The 15,589-nt window shown below is 40.8% G+C and overlaps 1 protein-coding gene and 1 long non-coding RNA gene across 3 annotated transcripts in view; one reads left to right on the top strand and one right to left on the bottom strand.

Moving 5' to 3' along the window:
* Positions 1-15,589, bottom strand: part of ADAMTS5 (ADAM metallopeptidase with thrombospondin type 1 motif 5) — a 50,949-nt gene that overhangs the window by 21,431 nt on the left and 13,929 nt on the right. For both annotated transcript variants that reach the window (XM_023238835.2, XM_023238834.2), the window contains 2 exons: positions 15,172-15,304; positions 3,070-3,237 (listed from right to left, as the gene is read on the bottom strand). In XM_023238835.2, coding sequence (XP_023094603.1) covers positions 3,070-3,237; positions 15,172-15,304 — 301 coding nt within the window. The remainder of the gene's footprint in view (positions 1-3,069; positions 3,238-15,171; positions 15,305-15,589) is intronic.
* On the top strand, positions 3,232-15,352 carry LOC111556360. Its single transcript, XR_002735813.2, has 3 exons — positions 3,232-3,847; positions 9,106-9,308; positions 15,123-15,352. It is a non-coding gene; the product is annotated as an uncharacterized LOC111556360 (long non-coding RNA).

The following is a 15,589-nucleotide window of genomic DNA, read 5'->3' as shown; positions in this document are numbered from 1 at the left end:
TGACCATTATATTGCTTTAAACTGTTAGCAGCCTAGAAAAGTAGTGCAGAAAAATAGTAGAACCATTTCTATTAACTATGAATGAAAGGGCTTTGCATGGAAGTCGGAGTCATTTCCTATAAGCAAAGTAAAAGGATTTTACAATATGGTTTCTTGGTATCAGTCTAGCCTTTTAAGAAAGATGTGTTTGTTTGTTTGTCTTTCCTCTAGGATTTTGATGCTCTCCCTGGTTTTCTCCCAAGCTCTGAAGCTGAAATGTCAGAGCCTCAACCATCTCAAAATCAGGCTTACTAGTTCTTTTTTTTATGTTTATTTATTTTTGACAGAGAGAGAAAGACAGAGCATGAGCGGGGGAGGGGCAGAGAGAGAGAGGGACGCAGAATCTGAAGCAGGCTCCAGGCTCCGAGATGTCAGCACAGAGCCTGACGCGGGGCTCGAACTCACAGACCACGAGATCATGCCCTAAGCCGAAGTTGGAAGCCCAACAGACGGAGCCGGGGCCACCCAGGCGCCTCTGGGCTTACTATCACTGCACTTTCACATAAACTGACTTAACTCGATTTTTTGGTGGCAGTCTAAAAGTTATTAAATTATTTGAATTCCCACTTAAATCACAGTACATAGAGGGTATCACTGTTTCGGTATCTGTGTGTGCTGTTTTGAAATGAGCGTAATTGAGCTTTGCAATTGTACCCTACTTTCTTTGGCTCTCCATATTCTTAAATGACTTTATTCATTACAGGCTCCTGATAAAAATCAGTGTGTGTGCGCGCGCGCGCGTGTGTGTGTGTGTGTGTGTGTGTGTGTCATAACACAAGACTGCCTGACCAATATATTCAAAAGTGAGAGTGTCTAAGCTTCATGAAATGAATAAATTTAGGAAGTAGACTATGAGAATTTGCTGTTCCAAGAATTTTGGTAATTTAATCAATGTATTTAACATGTGAGTGGGAAATTCAGATAAGATTTTATCAACGCAAGTGATAAGATCCACATCGACTAAAAGTATGTTCTTGGTTGCTATCTACCATGAAGATCTCTGGAATGGACATAGAGACACATGTAAGCTATGTAAATTTGTTGCAAAAGTTTTAAAAATCTGAGCGTGGACTCTTAAATACAGGAGTGATGTTTAAAAATGAAGACAATACTGAAAGCATATTTGCTGCACAGAAAGTAAGATCATGAATTCCACAAACATGAAATAAACGACTCATTCCAAAATTATGGCAATAAGGAACACAATTCTGCACAGCATTGTAATTAGCTGACCTAATACTTGCACAGGAAAATAAAAATGGTCCCGTTTTAGCCATAAGTATTTGCTGCCTTAGCAACTAAATCCATTCATTTAGGGATTCAAAGTTTAGCTCAAACTTTTGGAATGTGTAATGTGTATTCTGAAATAAAATATTAATGCTATCTCATTTTCAGAAAACCTGGGAAAAAAGCAGCAAAAGTGATATTAAGAGCGGAGACTAACGCCCCACCCAAGAGGGACTTTATTAGATACTGACTTGTTCGATGTGCACAGGCAGATAATTAGGTAAACATTCAATTGCAGGACTTTATCCTCTTTAAGTCAGCATTGTAAACTGAGCTGCACTGAAAAATACCCCTTATTATTAGTCTTAAGAAAAAGCCTGACACATGGATTCTTAGTATTTTTTCCTAAATCTTTGAGATATTGGGACGCCCATCCAATGAGCAAAGAGCAGCTTCTATTGAGGGAAATTTTAAACCAGGCTAGGCCTGGATTGTTCCAGGAATAGGATATTTTAAAGAGTTTAAAGTAGCTAAAGCATTACTGGTTCACCACTAACATAGCAAAATGGAGTTAATGAACAGATTTTGCCTCCAAGATACCAAAGAACTTTGTAGCAGAATTTCTTTGAAGGATTCATCAATTGTTTTGACGTTACTTAGCCAGTGTTCAAGATGGCCAACTCACTAAGATATTATGAAATGTTACGCCATTAGCTTTGTGGAACCAAGAAAAACAACTATCACGGGTCCTCTTCAGCTAACTCTAAGCCATGCATCATGAGATAATTTTATGGACAATTATTATGATCAAAAATTTCTGTCATATTCAGTTCAACCACCAGTTTCGGAAAGAGACAAATTTTAAGAGGAAAGAAAGGAATGAGAATATGTCCATTGCTATAACCTGAGAAAACTGTGAACCACACGGTCTCTGTAGGTCAACTACCTCAACTCTAATGCATCTATCCTATGTGTCTAGGACTTTAAAATAATAAAAGATGAAAAAAATAAAGAAAATAAAAAAGGATGTTAGGAAATTAGCAACAGCTTGTTTCAAAAACTACTTAAAGGTCAGAATTTATTATTTCTAAAAACTGTGACTTCCTTGGTATTTTTACATAATTTACAGGACTAATCCTAGATTTACAGAATTTAATAAAGTGTGCTATGCTCTTGAACTGTATCTAATGGATAAAACCAAAGATTTTCCTTTGAAGTTCTTAAAGTATTTTCTCACCATTCAGATTGATTTCTTGTTCTTTTCTGTAGTTTTCATTCTACTTCTAGGAGAATCTGCTGTCAGGATAAAACCAGATTCTTCCAGTGAATGCAAATCTAAAGAGCTTCCTTTCCTGTCTTTCTGTTGCCGTGAAGAGGATCCAACAGAATGGTCACCTACATTTTAACCACACCCCTGTAAGAGGCATGTAACAAATAATTCTGAGAGTCATATTAATAGCAGGGAAACAAGATGTCTGCCAATATTCTCACAGGAAGCTAGTGGTGAAAGACGGAATAGAAGCCAGGCTTTCAGGGCACTGGCTAGGCATTCTGTGTGGTCTCCCACACTGTTTCTCTTTTGAACTTTTCAATTCCAAAGCAAAAATACCATAGCTATAATGCCACCAAGGACGTTGGCATTATACAACAACAGACAGTCCCTTTGGTCCTTTTCTGACCCTACCTAAACAACCACCGTCTCACAGGGCGTGGTGGGTTTCATGAGGACGTAATAAAGTAACACTGGTAATAATCCCCCCTAAGTTTTGTGACTGAGCCCGTGTTGTCTTGAATGACACATACCATGGCCATCATCCAGGAATTCTGTGATGGTGGCTGAAGTGCACTTGGACCAGGGTTTGGACGCGTCGATGCTGGTTAGGATGGAAGACATTAAGCGCTTATCTTCTGTGGAACCAAAGTTCTCTTCACAGAATTTGGAATCATCATGGGAGAGGCCAAGTAGATGTCCTAAGGGAGAGAAGAGCGGGAGCGCAGATAATGAGCCATTTTGCATTTCTACTTTTCCGTGACAATTATACTAGCACTTGGTCCCCCTCCCCTGCCCTCAACTGTACATGAGTTCATTTTAACTGCTTTCTCATGCACAGACTGGACCCCCAGGGAAATTAAAGCTGTGTGTAGTCAGAGCAGTCACTTTTGGTGAACATTTAGAGGAAAACTGAAAAATTACACAAAGGAATAGATGGTCCCATAATCCATCTGGATCACACATGCTCAACGACATGTAGAAACAGGCCTTATTTAGAATCTAGAATTTGCAAGGCAACTGTGGGTTTATGTCATAACCCTGACTGCATGTTATTTTGATTACTTGTCTAATTTTCCGCCTTCTCTGATCAACCAGGAGCCCCATGAGATCAGAGAACATCTCCTCCATCCACTGTTGAAACCTCTGTATTTAACTCAATGTTCTGCAAGTTGCAAACACTTAATAGATGGTTGCTGAATGTCAGTGACTTCTATCTTCTTGGCCAAGTTACCAGGTAGCTATCCAAGAGACGACAAGGGGGGGAAAGAAAGAGGAGTGAAATGAGTAACGTTCTGGCTCCCAACAAAGGTAAGCTTGCTGTCACCCTTTCGTTTCCTTTGTTTAGAGGGTTCTGCATGTTTGCTCATCCCCCAAATAAATGACAGATTTTGAAAAATATACCCATTGAAGAAACGTCTAGGACACCAAGATGCCCATCGTGGCGTGTTAGAGCTTAAAGAGAGAACAGCTACTAGAAACGTCGGTGATTGTCCCAAACCACTCAGCCCCGTAGGTGTTCATGCTCCAGCTCACTATGCATGCTCCCTGCAATCCCAGGCTGCCATTTCCAGTCTATCAAGCTCGGTGTCCCAACCACATTCTTACAATCTAGTCTTTTTTTTTTTTATTGTTATATAAGATTTTCACATAGTCTAAGGATAAAATGACATTCTCCAGGATATCTAAAATTTTTTTTAAATTTTTTTTAATGTTTTTTATTTATTTTTGAGACAGAGAGAGACAGAGCATGAACAGGGGAGGGGCAGAGAGAAAGGGAGACACAGAATCCAAAGCAGGCTCCAGACTCCAAGCTGTCAGCACAGAGCCCGACGCGGGGCTCGGACCCACGAACCGTGAGATCATGACCTGAGCCGAAGTCGGACGCCCAACTGACTGAGCCACCCAGGCGCCCCTAAATTTTTTTTTTTTTAATTCCAGGACAGTATTTTGTAGAGACTCTGAAAAAGTAGACAAATAGATCCTAATAGCTTTTTTTTTTGGTAAAGTTTTATAGAATCATACACAAAGGATCAAAAAAAGGGTGTATAAAATACTATAGAGAAATGATGACTGCATTGGGTTCCCGGATGCCAAAGGCAGGGACTTTGGTCATTCTGCCAAAATACAACAACAACAAAAAAACCCAAAAAAGTTCAGTGCACAACAGTAAAACCCAACAGAGATGAAATCTTTCATTCCACATTCCAGCTACTTTTGGCCAACTTGTTAAATCACCAACACCTCATAACAAAACTGTCCACCAAGCAGCTGCTTGCTGTTGTGGCTGAAATTAAGTGGCCAGGGCTCAGTGACCTTCCAAAGCTCCACATTTTTATGGTATTTATACAGTTATTTACTTCAATAGCATTTGCCAGCCTAGCAAGTTTTCTGTGGGAAACCCTCCTGCTCTCACGTTTTAGTTCCTCAGTAGCACGAATGTGCATCAGAGTCTGTTAAGTATGTCCCCAATAACACGCAAAAGGAGACGGGTGGGGGGGGTGGGGGGTGTCCAATTTTTGGATGGTACATGGAGTTTTCTTCATGCAACCCACAGCTCTGAAAAAAACAGGACCTTTCACCATGTCCTGTCCAAAATGGCTTAAAGTTACTTAGTGCAAAGAACACTTGTGGAGAAGGCACTCTGTGCTTCTTGAACTTTTCCGTCGTAGAATCTTTATCAGCTAACGCTGTGAGATTTGTGTGGAAATTTCACACTTGGGTTTTTTTTTTCCCCCCTGGCATAGAAGAGAGAGAAGGAAAGTGGCCTAGGGTGACCTCTGCCACTTAACATTTATTTCAATCCAGGTTTTGTATTTGAGAAAAATATGTGATGTTGCATTCTATTTCATAAGATATTCAGATCTATTTAACAAAACAATAGTCTTTTTCTCCAAATGTGTCCAAACAAGTAACACTTTCCATATGAATTTTTATTACAGCATCAGGTGATTTGGGAGGGTAAATTTCAGACTTCTGAATTACAATACAGGCTGGGGCGCCCGGGTGGCTCCATGGGGTCAGCATCCAACTTTAGATTTTGGCTCAGGTTATGACCTCACAGTTTGTGAGTTCGAGCCCTGCATCGGGCTCCGAGCTGATAGTGTGGAGCCTGGATGGGACTCTCTCTCTCTTAAAAAACTTAAAAAAAAGGAAAAAAAAAAAGAATAGAATATAGACCATGTGGCAAATACCAAAGTACCTTTGAGAAGCCCTGAAGAGTACCTCGATTTTTTCTTTCATATAGAACAGTGACACATATAATTTTTTAAAGATTTCAATTATATAAGCCAAACAGTTTATTTAAAAATATTTTGTGGGGCGCCTGGGTGGCTCAGTCGGTTGAGCATCCGACTTCAGCTCAGGTCATGATCTCATGGTTTGTGACTTTGAGCCCCATGTCGGGGTCTGTGCTGACAGCTCGGAGCCTGGAGCCTGCTTTGGATTCTATGTGTCCCTCTCTCTCTGCCCCTTCCCCGCTCATGCTCTGTCTCTGTCTCTCAAAAATGAATAAACGTTAAAAAAACAAAAAAAATATTTTGTTACAGTTTTAGGAATCTTTTGGCGTGCCACTTGGCAGGATATTGTGAATCTTATGCTCCATCAATTTCCTAATTTATCAGTGTAACTTAGCTGCTGCCGAAGATACGTATAAGGAATTTTTATATGGCGACCAGAAACGATTGCCATTCTGAGCAGGAACAAATCCTAGTTCCACTTCAGTAAGAGCTAAAAGAAGATGCGAATTTTCTAAGATCTGCAAAAGTGAATCGGGAATGGACGGCTTAGGGGTCAAGGGAAAGACAGAATCTTTGGAGGAATATTCTGTTCTCCATGAAGAAAGTCTGTCGGCTGGTTGGGAGAAGCATGCTCTCTAAAGGACAATAGAAGTCATGGCCAACGCGAAGAACATTTAAGCACCCACAGAAACAGGCAGTCAGTTCCAGTAGCTGGAAGCAGGGCACAGTGAGAGAGACCCATGTGACTTCCCTTCAGGAGCTGGACAGGAATTAAAATGGAAGATCAATGTGAGGAATGTTTGGATGCTCTTCAGGAAAGACGTGACAGCCATACTAAAGGCCGTGAGCAGCAAAAGTTGTGGTATTTTCAAATGTGAGTCCCCCGGTCATTATGCTAAGACATTAATGTCAGCCTGAGGTTTGCCAATATCTCTGAGCCCTGAAATGCCAAGATACATATAAAAGCGCAGGATATTTTAAAAGGACACTCACATTAGAGACCACACGCTATGGCACTAAACGCTTATTAACATAGAAAAATCCAGAATCCAGGAAACTTAAGATATAATGTCGTAGCGGACAATAATGCATTTCGAGTCGGTGTTGTGAAAGGTTTAATTAGAATGGATCACGATGTCCCTGATCTCCTAGGACATCTGCCTTTTCCAGTGAGAATTCGTTCATCAGTCACCCACGGGGATGTTGAAAATTGCAGATGTGAGCAGAGACGAAGCATTTCCCTGAGAAGCAGCCTTCAGCAGGATTAGCACAGCTGGGATTTGCACAAATGTGTCCCAGAGATTAAGACGGCAAATGAAGCATATGAAGCCTTGGTGGAGAAATTGTTTACAACCCCTAAACTTAGGGTGTTGGTTTATCAAAATGCATTTTACGAGGAGTCTTTAGAGCAATACAGAGCAGAGTTAGTTGAGGGGAGAAGTCCTTGGAGGAGGCCGAGTGATAGAACCAAGGAACCCACAGAGAAAGGCAATTCTCACCCTCGGAAAGCCAGATATTTCTTTCCGAAGTCCACATAGAAAAGAAGAGTGGAGGGCACGTGGGAGACTCAGTCGGTCAAGCATCTGACTCTTGGCCTCGGCTCAGGTCATGATGTCAGGGTTCCTCAGATCGAGCTCTATGTGGTGCCCTACCTTGACAATGAGGAGCCTGCTTGGGATTCTTTCTCTCCCTCCCCCTCTGCCCTTCCCCCTTTCTCTCTCTCTTTCTCCCTCTCAAAGCAAATAAACTTTTAAAAAAAAAGGAAAGCAAGAAAAGAAAAGAAGAGTGAGGAGGAGTCAAGGCAGTTTTGAAGGTAAAAGAAGAGATCTGAAGAAGCTCAACCAAGCTCCTAGAGTCAAACCCCTACCGAGAAGAGACGACGTAGAAAGTAGACAGAAGGCGATAACTCACTGTCAGGGTTTCAAGTAGAGGTCCCAAAGTCTCGCTTTAAGGAGGAATTAGTATTTGCATTTGCAAGAATTAGTGTTCGTATGAATATTAAAATTGGAAGTATTAGTATTTGTAATTAGTAGATGTGCAAAAGATTGAAGAGCAGTTTGCTTTAACTACGTTAAGTCATCTTGTTTACAAGGCTATCTTTTGCAGCCGATCTTTAATTCTTTTTTTTATTATTAAATTTTTTTAACATTTATTTATTTTTGAGACAGAGACAGAGCATGAATGGGGGAGGGGCAGAGAGAGGGAGACACGGAATCCGAGGCAGTCTCCAGGCTCCGAGCTGTCAGCACAGAGCCCGACTCAGGGCTCGAACTCACGAGCTGTGAGATCATGACCTGAGCCGAAGTCGGAAGCTCAACCGACTGAGCCACCCAGGCACCCCATGCAGTCAATCTTTAATTCTTGATTAACGTAGCTGGAAACCTTTCACCTCAAATCTGGAGGTAATGAAAGGAACAAACACACTTCTGCAGTGAGTGCACTTGTTAACGACATTTGTATTTATATATGAACTAAGAACATGAAAGGTATTACAGAAGTCAGAAGGAAGCTCGGAGAATAATGCACCTGGGTAATCCAATATTTTCCCAAGTGCTACAGACTTCAGAACTGCCTCTTGTTCTTTGAAATCATTATTAAAAGTCAAGATGTAAATTGCAAATGCTTTTGGAGAGAGTACTTATCTATTCTTAATAGACATTCGATCATATCACAAATACAACAATCTTGCTCATGAGTGCCCATCACACAAAGATCTGGAAAGAGCTTATTTGGATTACACAAGGAAATAAATTTCATGGTGAATTATGTCAAAGCAAAGTCTGTAGGGCAGGAGTTTGAATTATACTGTTAATCTCAGAAATAGCAAACAATTAGTCACCCAGTAATTTCTCTAGTATGGTAATTGTCTTTTTAAAGGCAAAATGAGTGAGATCTCATTAAATAAATTTCATCTTTGATATTCACAGTATAGACTTAAAGAGTATCTTGCCTCCTTAAATTCACAAATGACTCTGATGTTAGTAAATCTGAGAAAATGTATATATACCAGGTGAAGACACGTTACTACAAAGAGAAATGTTGGTCCAGCGTCTTATTCAGCTCAGGCGTTACTCTACAACTAGGGCTAACTTATAATATTAACCTCAGGAAGGAAATTGGGTTGTTCTTCTAAACTTTGGTCTGAAAATTAGACAGCATTTCAAACTCTTGTATCTTGACCCTAAGCTGACCAACGGACAAGGGGACAGAGCACCACATCCTACAAAAAGTCACAAAAAGCTCTGTAATGTGTTTACTTAAGAAAGAACAGCTCGGATGAAGCATCTGTTTCTTAATGAGGTCATGTTTTTATTTTACCTAATTTTCCAGCTGGGATTATTGAGGTGTAAGAAGATCTTGCCAGGGGTTGAAAAGTGAGCCAACAGCTCACGTGGGATCCGAATCCAGAATCCTTGAAGAAGAGAACCAGGAGCTCCAGGAACTGGATCCTACATGTCTATTCAAATGCAAAGCCTTATGCAGAAGTGATAAAACCCTTACAAACTCCCATTTCAAAACGTTAAGCATGAATGGTAAGTGTTGTATCAGTTATAGAATTGGGAAGGGAGAAAACTTAATTTGGGGGCCTTCTAGCTAGCTGTGGATACAAAGGATATGGAATCCTTTGTAACCAAATTCAGGATTATCTCCTGGAAGATCAACACTAACGAACCATTATAGGATAGCATCGAAATCTTGGGTTTCAGAGCCAAGTGAATTGGGTTCACGTCTTACCCTAGCAGTGTACTAGCTGTTGACCTCAGGCACGTTTAGAAACTTCTTAAAGATGCTTACATCTCTGTTTTTTCCTTTCTTGGGTGACTCATTGATAGTGCTTACCCCATGGCATTTTGTGAGGATTAAATAATATAAAAGATGCAAGGTGCTTAGAAAATACGCTTGACAAGTATCAAAGGCCCAGGGATTGTGAGCTGACTTTATTGTTCTCACTGATATCCTCGCTTTGTTATGCTCTTGAGTACTCTAATCTTAAGTAGTTTTGATAAATTTTGATATTAACAGACAATTGAGGAGAGAAGGAGACGTTTGCTAACCATTAGAGGGGGAAAAAATCATGCATCAAGTTTGTGATGTCTTTACTCTTTATGTGACCTTCAACTTGGATTTCTACACATGTGGCTGACAATCTAGAGGCTTCCACAAGAGAAATGGGAATTGGGATATGATACAGAAAACACAGAACCGGCACACAAAAAACCCTAAATCTCCCATTGCTGCGGGATGTAGAGTCGAGACCCATTTCCACCTTTCATCTGGGGGCCAAGAAGGACAGTGTGGTATGGCTCCAGACTAGATAGAAAATAATAATAATAATAATAATAATAATAATAATACGTTTAGCTCACGTTGATTAAAGCTATACGTTCGGGTTTAAATCCAAGTTTAATCCTAGCTTCCTTTCACTCGACATTCACAGTTGGTCCTGACATCTGATTCTGTGTGTTGGCTTCAGTCTATGGTGTTTCGAGGGCCTCTGCAGCTTTTCAAAACATGGCCTTGTTTAATCTAATCATCTCTGGGAGCACAGTCACACACATCAGCGCAACCAAAGAACTCCCTCTAACCACAGCAAAACAGGGGCAGCCGGGCTGCCGTGTCTCCACCACTTACTTCCTAAGCCTCCAGCTGAATACTTGGCTTTGACTTTTTAAGTTGCCTGACTTTAGCTCAGGAAGCATTTTGGAGTCTTTCACGGTGGAGAGATTCCCTTAGCACATTTTATAATTAACTACGATAAAGCAAAGCTTCAGCAAGTTCGCAAATGATGGATTTCATTAGCCTAAATAAAATCAGATTGTTCTCCCTCGCATATGGGGAGCTGGCCCAACATCAATAAAATTATTATTTTGGAGAACCATGTGTGCAGCAGGTGAAATCTTTATTATTACAAGCCAATAATAAAAGTTTGACAAGTTAAAAATATAAACTCAAAATGTAAACTTACATTCACTTGCAAACTTTCCACAGTTCACACTTGGGTTATAAAATGGCCATAACCACATTCTTGCCTCCACTCAAGGCACACGGATGAGGACTGTGTTCCCGAGAGTTTAAAGCAACTTCTTAAAATGTCCGAACAATTTAGTCGATGTTTACATACACAAAACATGGCAAGGAGGAAGACAAATTATTATTGCCTGTGTAGGGTCTATATTTATCAAAATCGATTTTCCAGAAGCCTGCACTGGCATCAGTAGACTATGTATCTCCAAAATCTAGCTCTTTTTATGGAAACGATTAGCAGGAAAAAAGAAGTGTTCACATTAGTATCTGGTCCAGGGAAAGAGTCACTTTTCAGAATTGTTCATTGAAGCCACTCTGATTTTAGCCTGATGGACAGAGAAGCTGTAAGATGGGTCCTTCAGGCTAGTTCAAGTACTTCACGTTAATTTTCAAGTTCGGAAACATTTCAGATAGAGGGGATACAAGACCAAAGAAAATTGTGATTCAAATCTGACTCTGTATTTTAAACCACTAGGTACAGAAATACGCAGTGGTGGGGCATAGCGTGAGAAGTCCGTTAATGGAAGCATTATTCTTTTCCTTCCTTAATTAAAAAAAAATAAGTGTATTCATTTCAAGACAGAGAGAGTGAGTGGGGGAGGGGCAGAGAGAATGGAGAGAGAGAATCCCAAGCAGGCTCTGCACTGTCAGCGTGGAGCCCGACCTGGGGCTCGAACTCACAGGATGCGAAATCCCAACCTGAATCGAAATCAAGATCCGACGGAGCCACAGGCACCCCGAAAGCATTTTCCTTCATCAAATACAGTAAAACCTTGGTCTGCGAACATAATTCGTTCTGGGAAAACACGTTTGTAATCCAAAGCACTTGTGTCTCAAAGCGAATTTCAAGAACCACTGGCTCGGTTGTGATCATGTGATGTTCAGCCTCACATACTACTTGTATTGCAAGACATCGCTCGGTTAGCAAGTTAAAATTTATCAGACCTATTTGCTCATCTTGTGAAACACTCACAGACCAAGTTACTTGCACTTCAAGGTCTCACTGTATATCCTTTTACTGCTTATAGAAGAAATAAAGTAGAAAAATTATGCGAACAGCCTAGAAATTTTCTTCACGGCTTATGCTTTGAGCACAGTAACATACCTCCACAGTCTGTGTGCATGAAGCAAATGGCACATTTTGGAATGTTCTCAAGCAGATTTCAAAGCACTCTAGCAAAAACTGAGGTCACTTTACCACTGTCCACAGCCTATATATATAACCTCCCAATCTGGAAAGTGGTAAATGTCTAATAAAAGCAAGGGAAGAAATCACACGAGAAGAATGAAGTGGAATTAGAATCCAGAGCATGGTTAGCTCAGACCCATGGTTTCATGCAACAATCTAAAAATAAAGTGCCGGAAACAGCTCAGCGAGTGGCATTACCAAAGATCACACGGGCTGCAGAGGCAAGACTGTAATAACAGACAGATGATTAGGAAATATTTTGTGGGGTTATTGTCTCTAATTTCTTTAAGGCTCGTACTTTATAACATATGTTCACAATATCTAGGCAAGAGGTGAAATTAAAGAATAATAAAGCAATTAGAAAATAAAGAGAATGCAAGCCAGATCCCTTTGCAAAAGGAAAATTAAGTCCATATCCCCTTATCCCCAGATCTTAAATTTCTCAGATTAAGCTATATGTAATGCAGAAAGATAGATTAAGTGGGCAGTGTTTGACTGAAGAATGGATTATAGAGAATTCTAAAGAAGGAAATAGAGATGACCCAACCAAGAAATTAAAGGGAACAGAGGGCACGGTCATATAATCAAAGATTTGGGCTTGAGTTTTTCGCATAGAAGCCTATACTTCTCCATCATTGTTCCCTTGTAAAACTGCCCAATACTGTACCATTAAAAAAAGTCTTTATTGTACATATACAGCTTTAATAAAACATTTGTTCTCATCAGCACCTGTCTTCCTACTTCTCAGGCTGCTGGGCCTGCCCACGTTTACCCTTGGTTTAGGAATTCAGGAAGGCTGGGAAAGGTGATGCCGGAAGGTTCTTCATGCCAGCCCAGTTGTCTTGAGAGTCTAATGCATCCCCAAAGAGACTTAATTCACTGCCACAGGGATACTCTTGCAGAGAAACCTCCCCAATGCTAGCAATGCGTGATAACAGACCATTGCAGGATTAAACGGAGAAACAGCCCTTCCTTCAAGAACTTTGTGATCTCTTCTTTAGAAGATCAGGATGTAGGGCTCATAATCTTACGGATGGCTGATGTCACAATCCAACAGTGTCACTTACTCACAGAGTCTGAGATGAAGCAGCCTCTGCCTACCCACAGATACAGAACCTTTCTTTCGGAACTTCCATCGCTCTGAATAATGGTGATTAACTACTGGTGTACTTTCAAAGTCATCTCTGCTTAATGATAATCCTCTGGAGCATTTGGGCTAATTCTTCTTAGCTTCTGCTGCACGTTCAGAATGTTGCCTTGGGCAGCTCTTGTGTTTATCCCACTTACTCACTCGTGCACATCCGTCTATAGGTAATAAATACTGATTAAGGATCTATATTAGGCTGTATCATTATCGGCTTAATAGGTATAAATGAGAGAGAGGTAAAGACATATTCCCAGCTCTGAGAGCTCAAATAGCATATGTGTTTTAAAAACCTTTTCAGGCTTGCCAGGTCTTTTTTTTTTTTTTTTTTTTAATATTTATTCATTTTTGAAAGACAGAGAGAGACAGAGTACAGCAAGGGTGGGGCGGAGAGAGAGGGGGAGGAGAGAATCAGAAGCAGGCTCCAGGCTCTGAGCTGTCAGCACAGAGCCCGAGCGGGGCTCGAACTCACAGACCGCAAGATCATGACCTGAGCCGAAGTCGGACGGACGCTCAACCGACTGAGCCACCCAGGCGCCCCATTGCCAGGTCTTTTAAAGTAGCACACATCTCATCATTAGCCCACGTTACAGACAAGAAATGGAGACTCAGTGTCTGAATCGCTTGCGTGAGACAAATCAGAGACCACGGAGGCAGAGATGAGACTCCGTCTGGAGGCTACAGATGCCCAATTAATGTGTAAATTAAATTATTATCAGTGATGCTGTGGTTATTTATGTTAAGGCTTTTATGTCCGTGTGCCGTTTTTCTTCCTTAGATAGTAAGAAGAGTGTCAGTGGAGAAAATTAGAGTCGTGATTAATACTTAAGAATTGAAATTTAACCACTGATTTCCACTTCACTGTTGCATTGTGCTGACTTACACAATTACATCTCTGATTTGAAGTTATTTGACTCTCCAAGGAAAACACAGCAGCCAGAAACCTGCCCTCTGTGAAATGTTCTCTGCCTACTAGGAATGTGAAAAAGCAGCTTTAATTTCTGTTTAAGAATTACAGTTTTAGGTTAAAAACCTCAATCTGTTTAAGGGAAATAGAGCAAAAAAGTATCAAAGCATACTCTGCTCCCAAGAAGATGATGCTAAAAGGTGAGCCATACATCTAACGTTAAATGAATTTGCTACCTAAGAAGCAAAACAGAAGCATACGTGGTTATAAATAACAGCTGGTGTCTGTAACCTACCCAATTTGGACCCCAAAATAACTCCATGAAATCGGTACCATTATTCCTATACTTCAGATATGAAAACAAGCTTTGAGAATTTAAATAATAAGACCAATGCGACACAGCAGAAAGTACTTTAGGAAGAATTGAGCCCAGATGTGTCTGATTCTAATATCTAATTCTAAATACTAAAGTACTCATATACCTAGGAACCTAGGTCACTGCCCGGGAAACACATTTCCTAACTGCTGGGATATTTTTCAACAATTAACTCCGTCCTAAATTCCCAATCTTAAGATTTAGACGTGTCTCTTATGACACATAAATCGGGTGACATTTGAAGACAAACCCTGTGGACTGTTGGTCTCAGTTTGTCTTTGTTATTAAAGACGAGATAGGACTGTTTGTTATAAGCTATTATTTACCTTTGACAGGAGCTATTATCACTCACAGTGGAATAAACATGACAAATCTCTGTGCGAAACTGATTAGCCCCGGAGGAGTCAGGAGACTCTTGGGTAACTTTCAAGAGGCACCTCGCTGCATTTCATAGTCAACTGTGACAAATTCCATCTCAGAGTCATTGATGGATACACGTCACAGGACAGTAGCTGTCGCAAATTTCTCTTACACGTTTAAATGACACTGTCCACAGGCAACATCTCCTGTGTGCCTGACTGTGCCTTCCTTCTCCCTAACCAGTTAACCCTACAAGTGCAAATATAAACACATTTAATCCCCAGCAGTACATCTGAACCTGGAGAGATCTGGAATTAATTGCCAAGTATTTTGGTTCCCGTTGCAGCTGTTACAAGTGTTTGATTTGGCGAGGGAAGAGAAAAGGCGCTGCATACCAATTTCGTGAGCCACGGTGAAAGCCGCATGGAGGCCATCATCTTCAATCACAGCACAGCTGCGCTCCGGGGAACATATGGTCCCAACGTCTGCCATTCCCAGGGTGTCACATGAATGATGCCCACATAAATCCTGCCGGGGAGAAAGAAAGAAATCATTAAAATCAATTTACATCCAGAAGGAGCCACCTTGTCGAGTCACTTGCTCACTCCAACCAGCAAGAGGGGGATAGGTTTATGGGATCACCTGTTCAGCTCTGGAAATGCTCCAAAGACAGATTAGTGGCATGGACTCTTCTAAACATCTCCTGGCCCCAGAGGGGATGGGACTCAACTGCATTTAAAAAGAAGTCCTGGGATTGTAGCTTGTCCGTTACAATAGCAACCTCGGCTCTCACAAAGAAGTACAGCATATACA

This window comes from Felis catus, chromosome C2 (assembly GCF_018350175.1).
Source record: "Felis catus isolate Fca126 chromosome C2, F.catus_Fca126_mat1.0, whole genome shotgun sequence".
NCBI classification, from domain to species: Eukaryota; Metazoa; Chordata; class Mammalia; order Carnivora; family Felidae; genus Felis; species Felis catus.
Note: the sequence above shows the minus strand (reverse complement) of the source record. Positions and strands in the feature narration are given on the sequence as shown.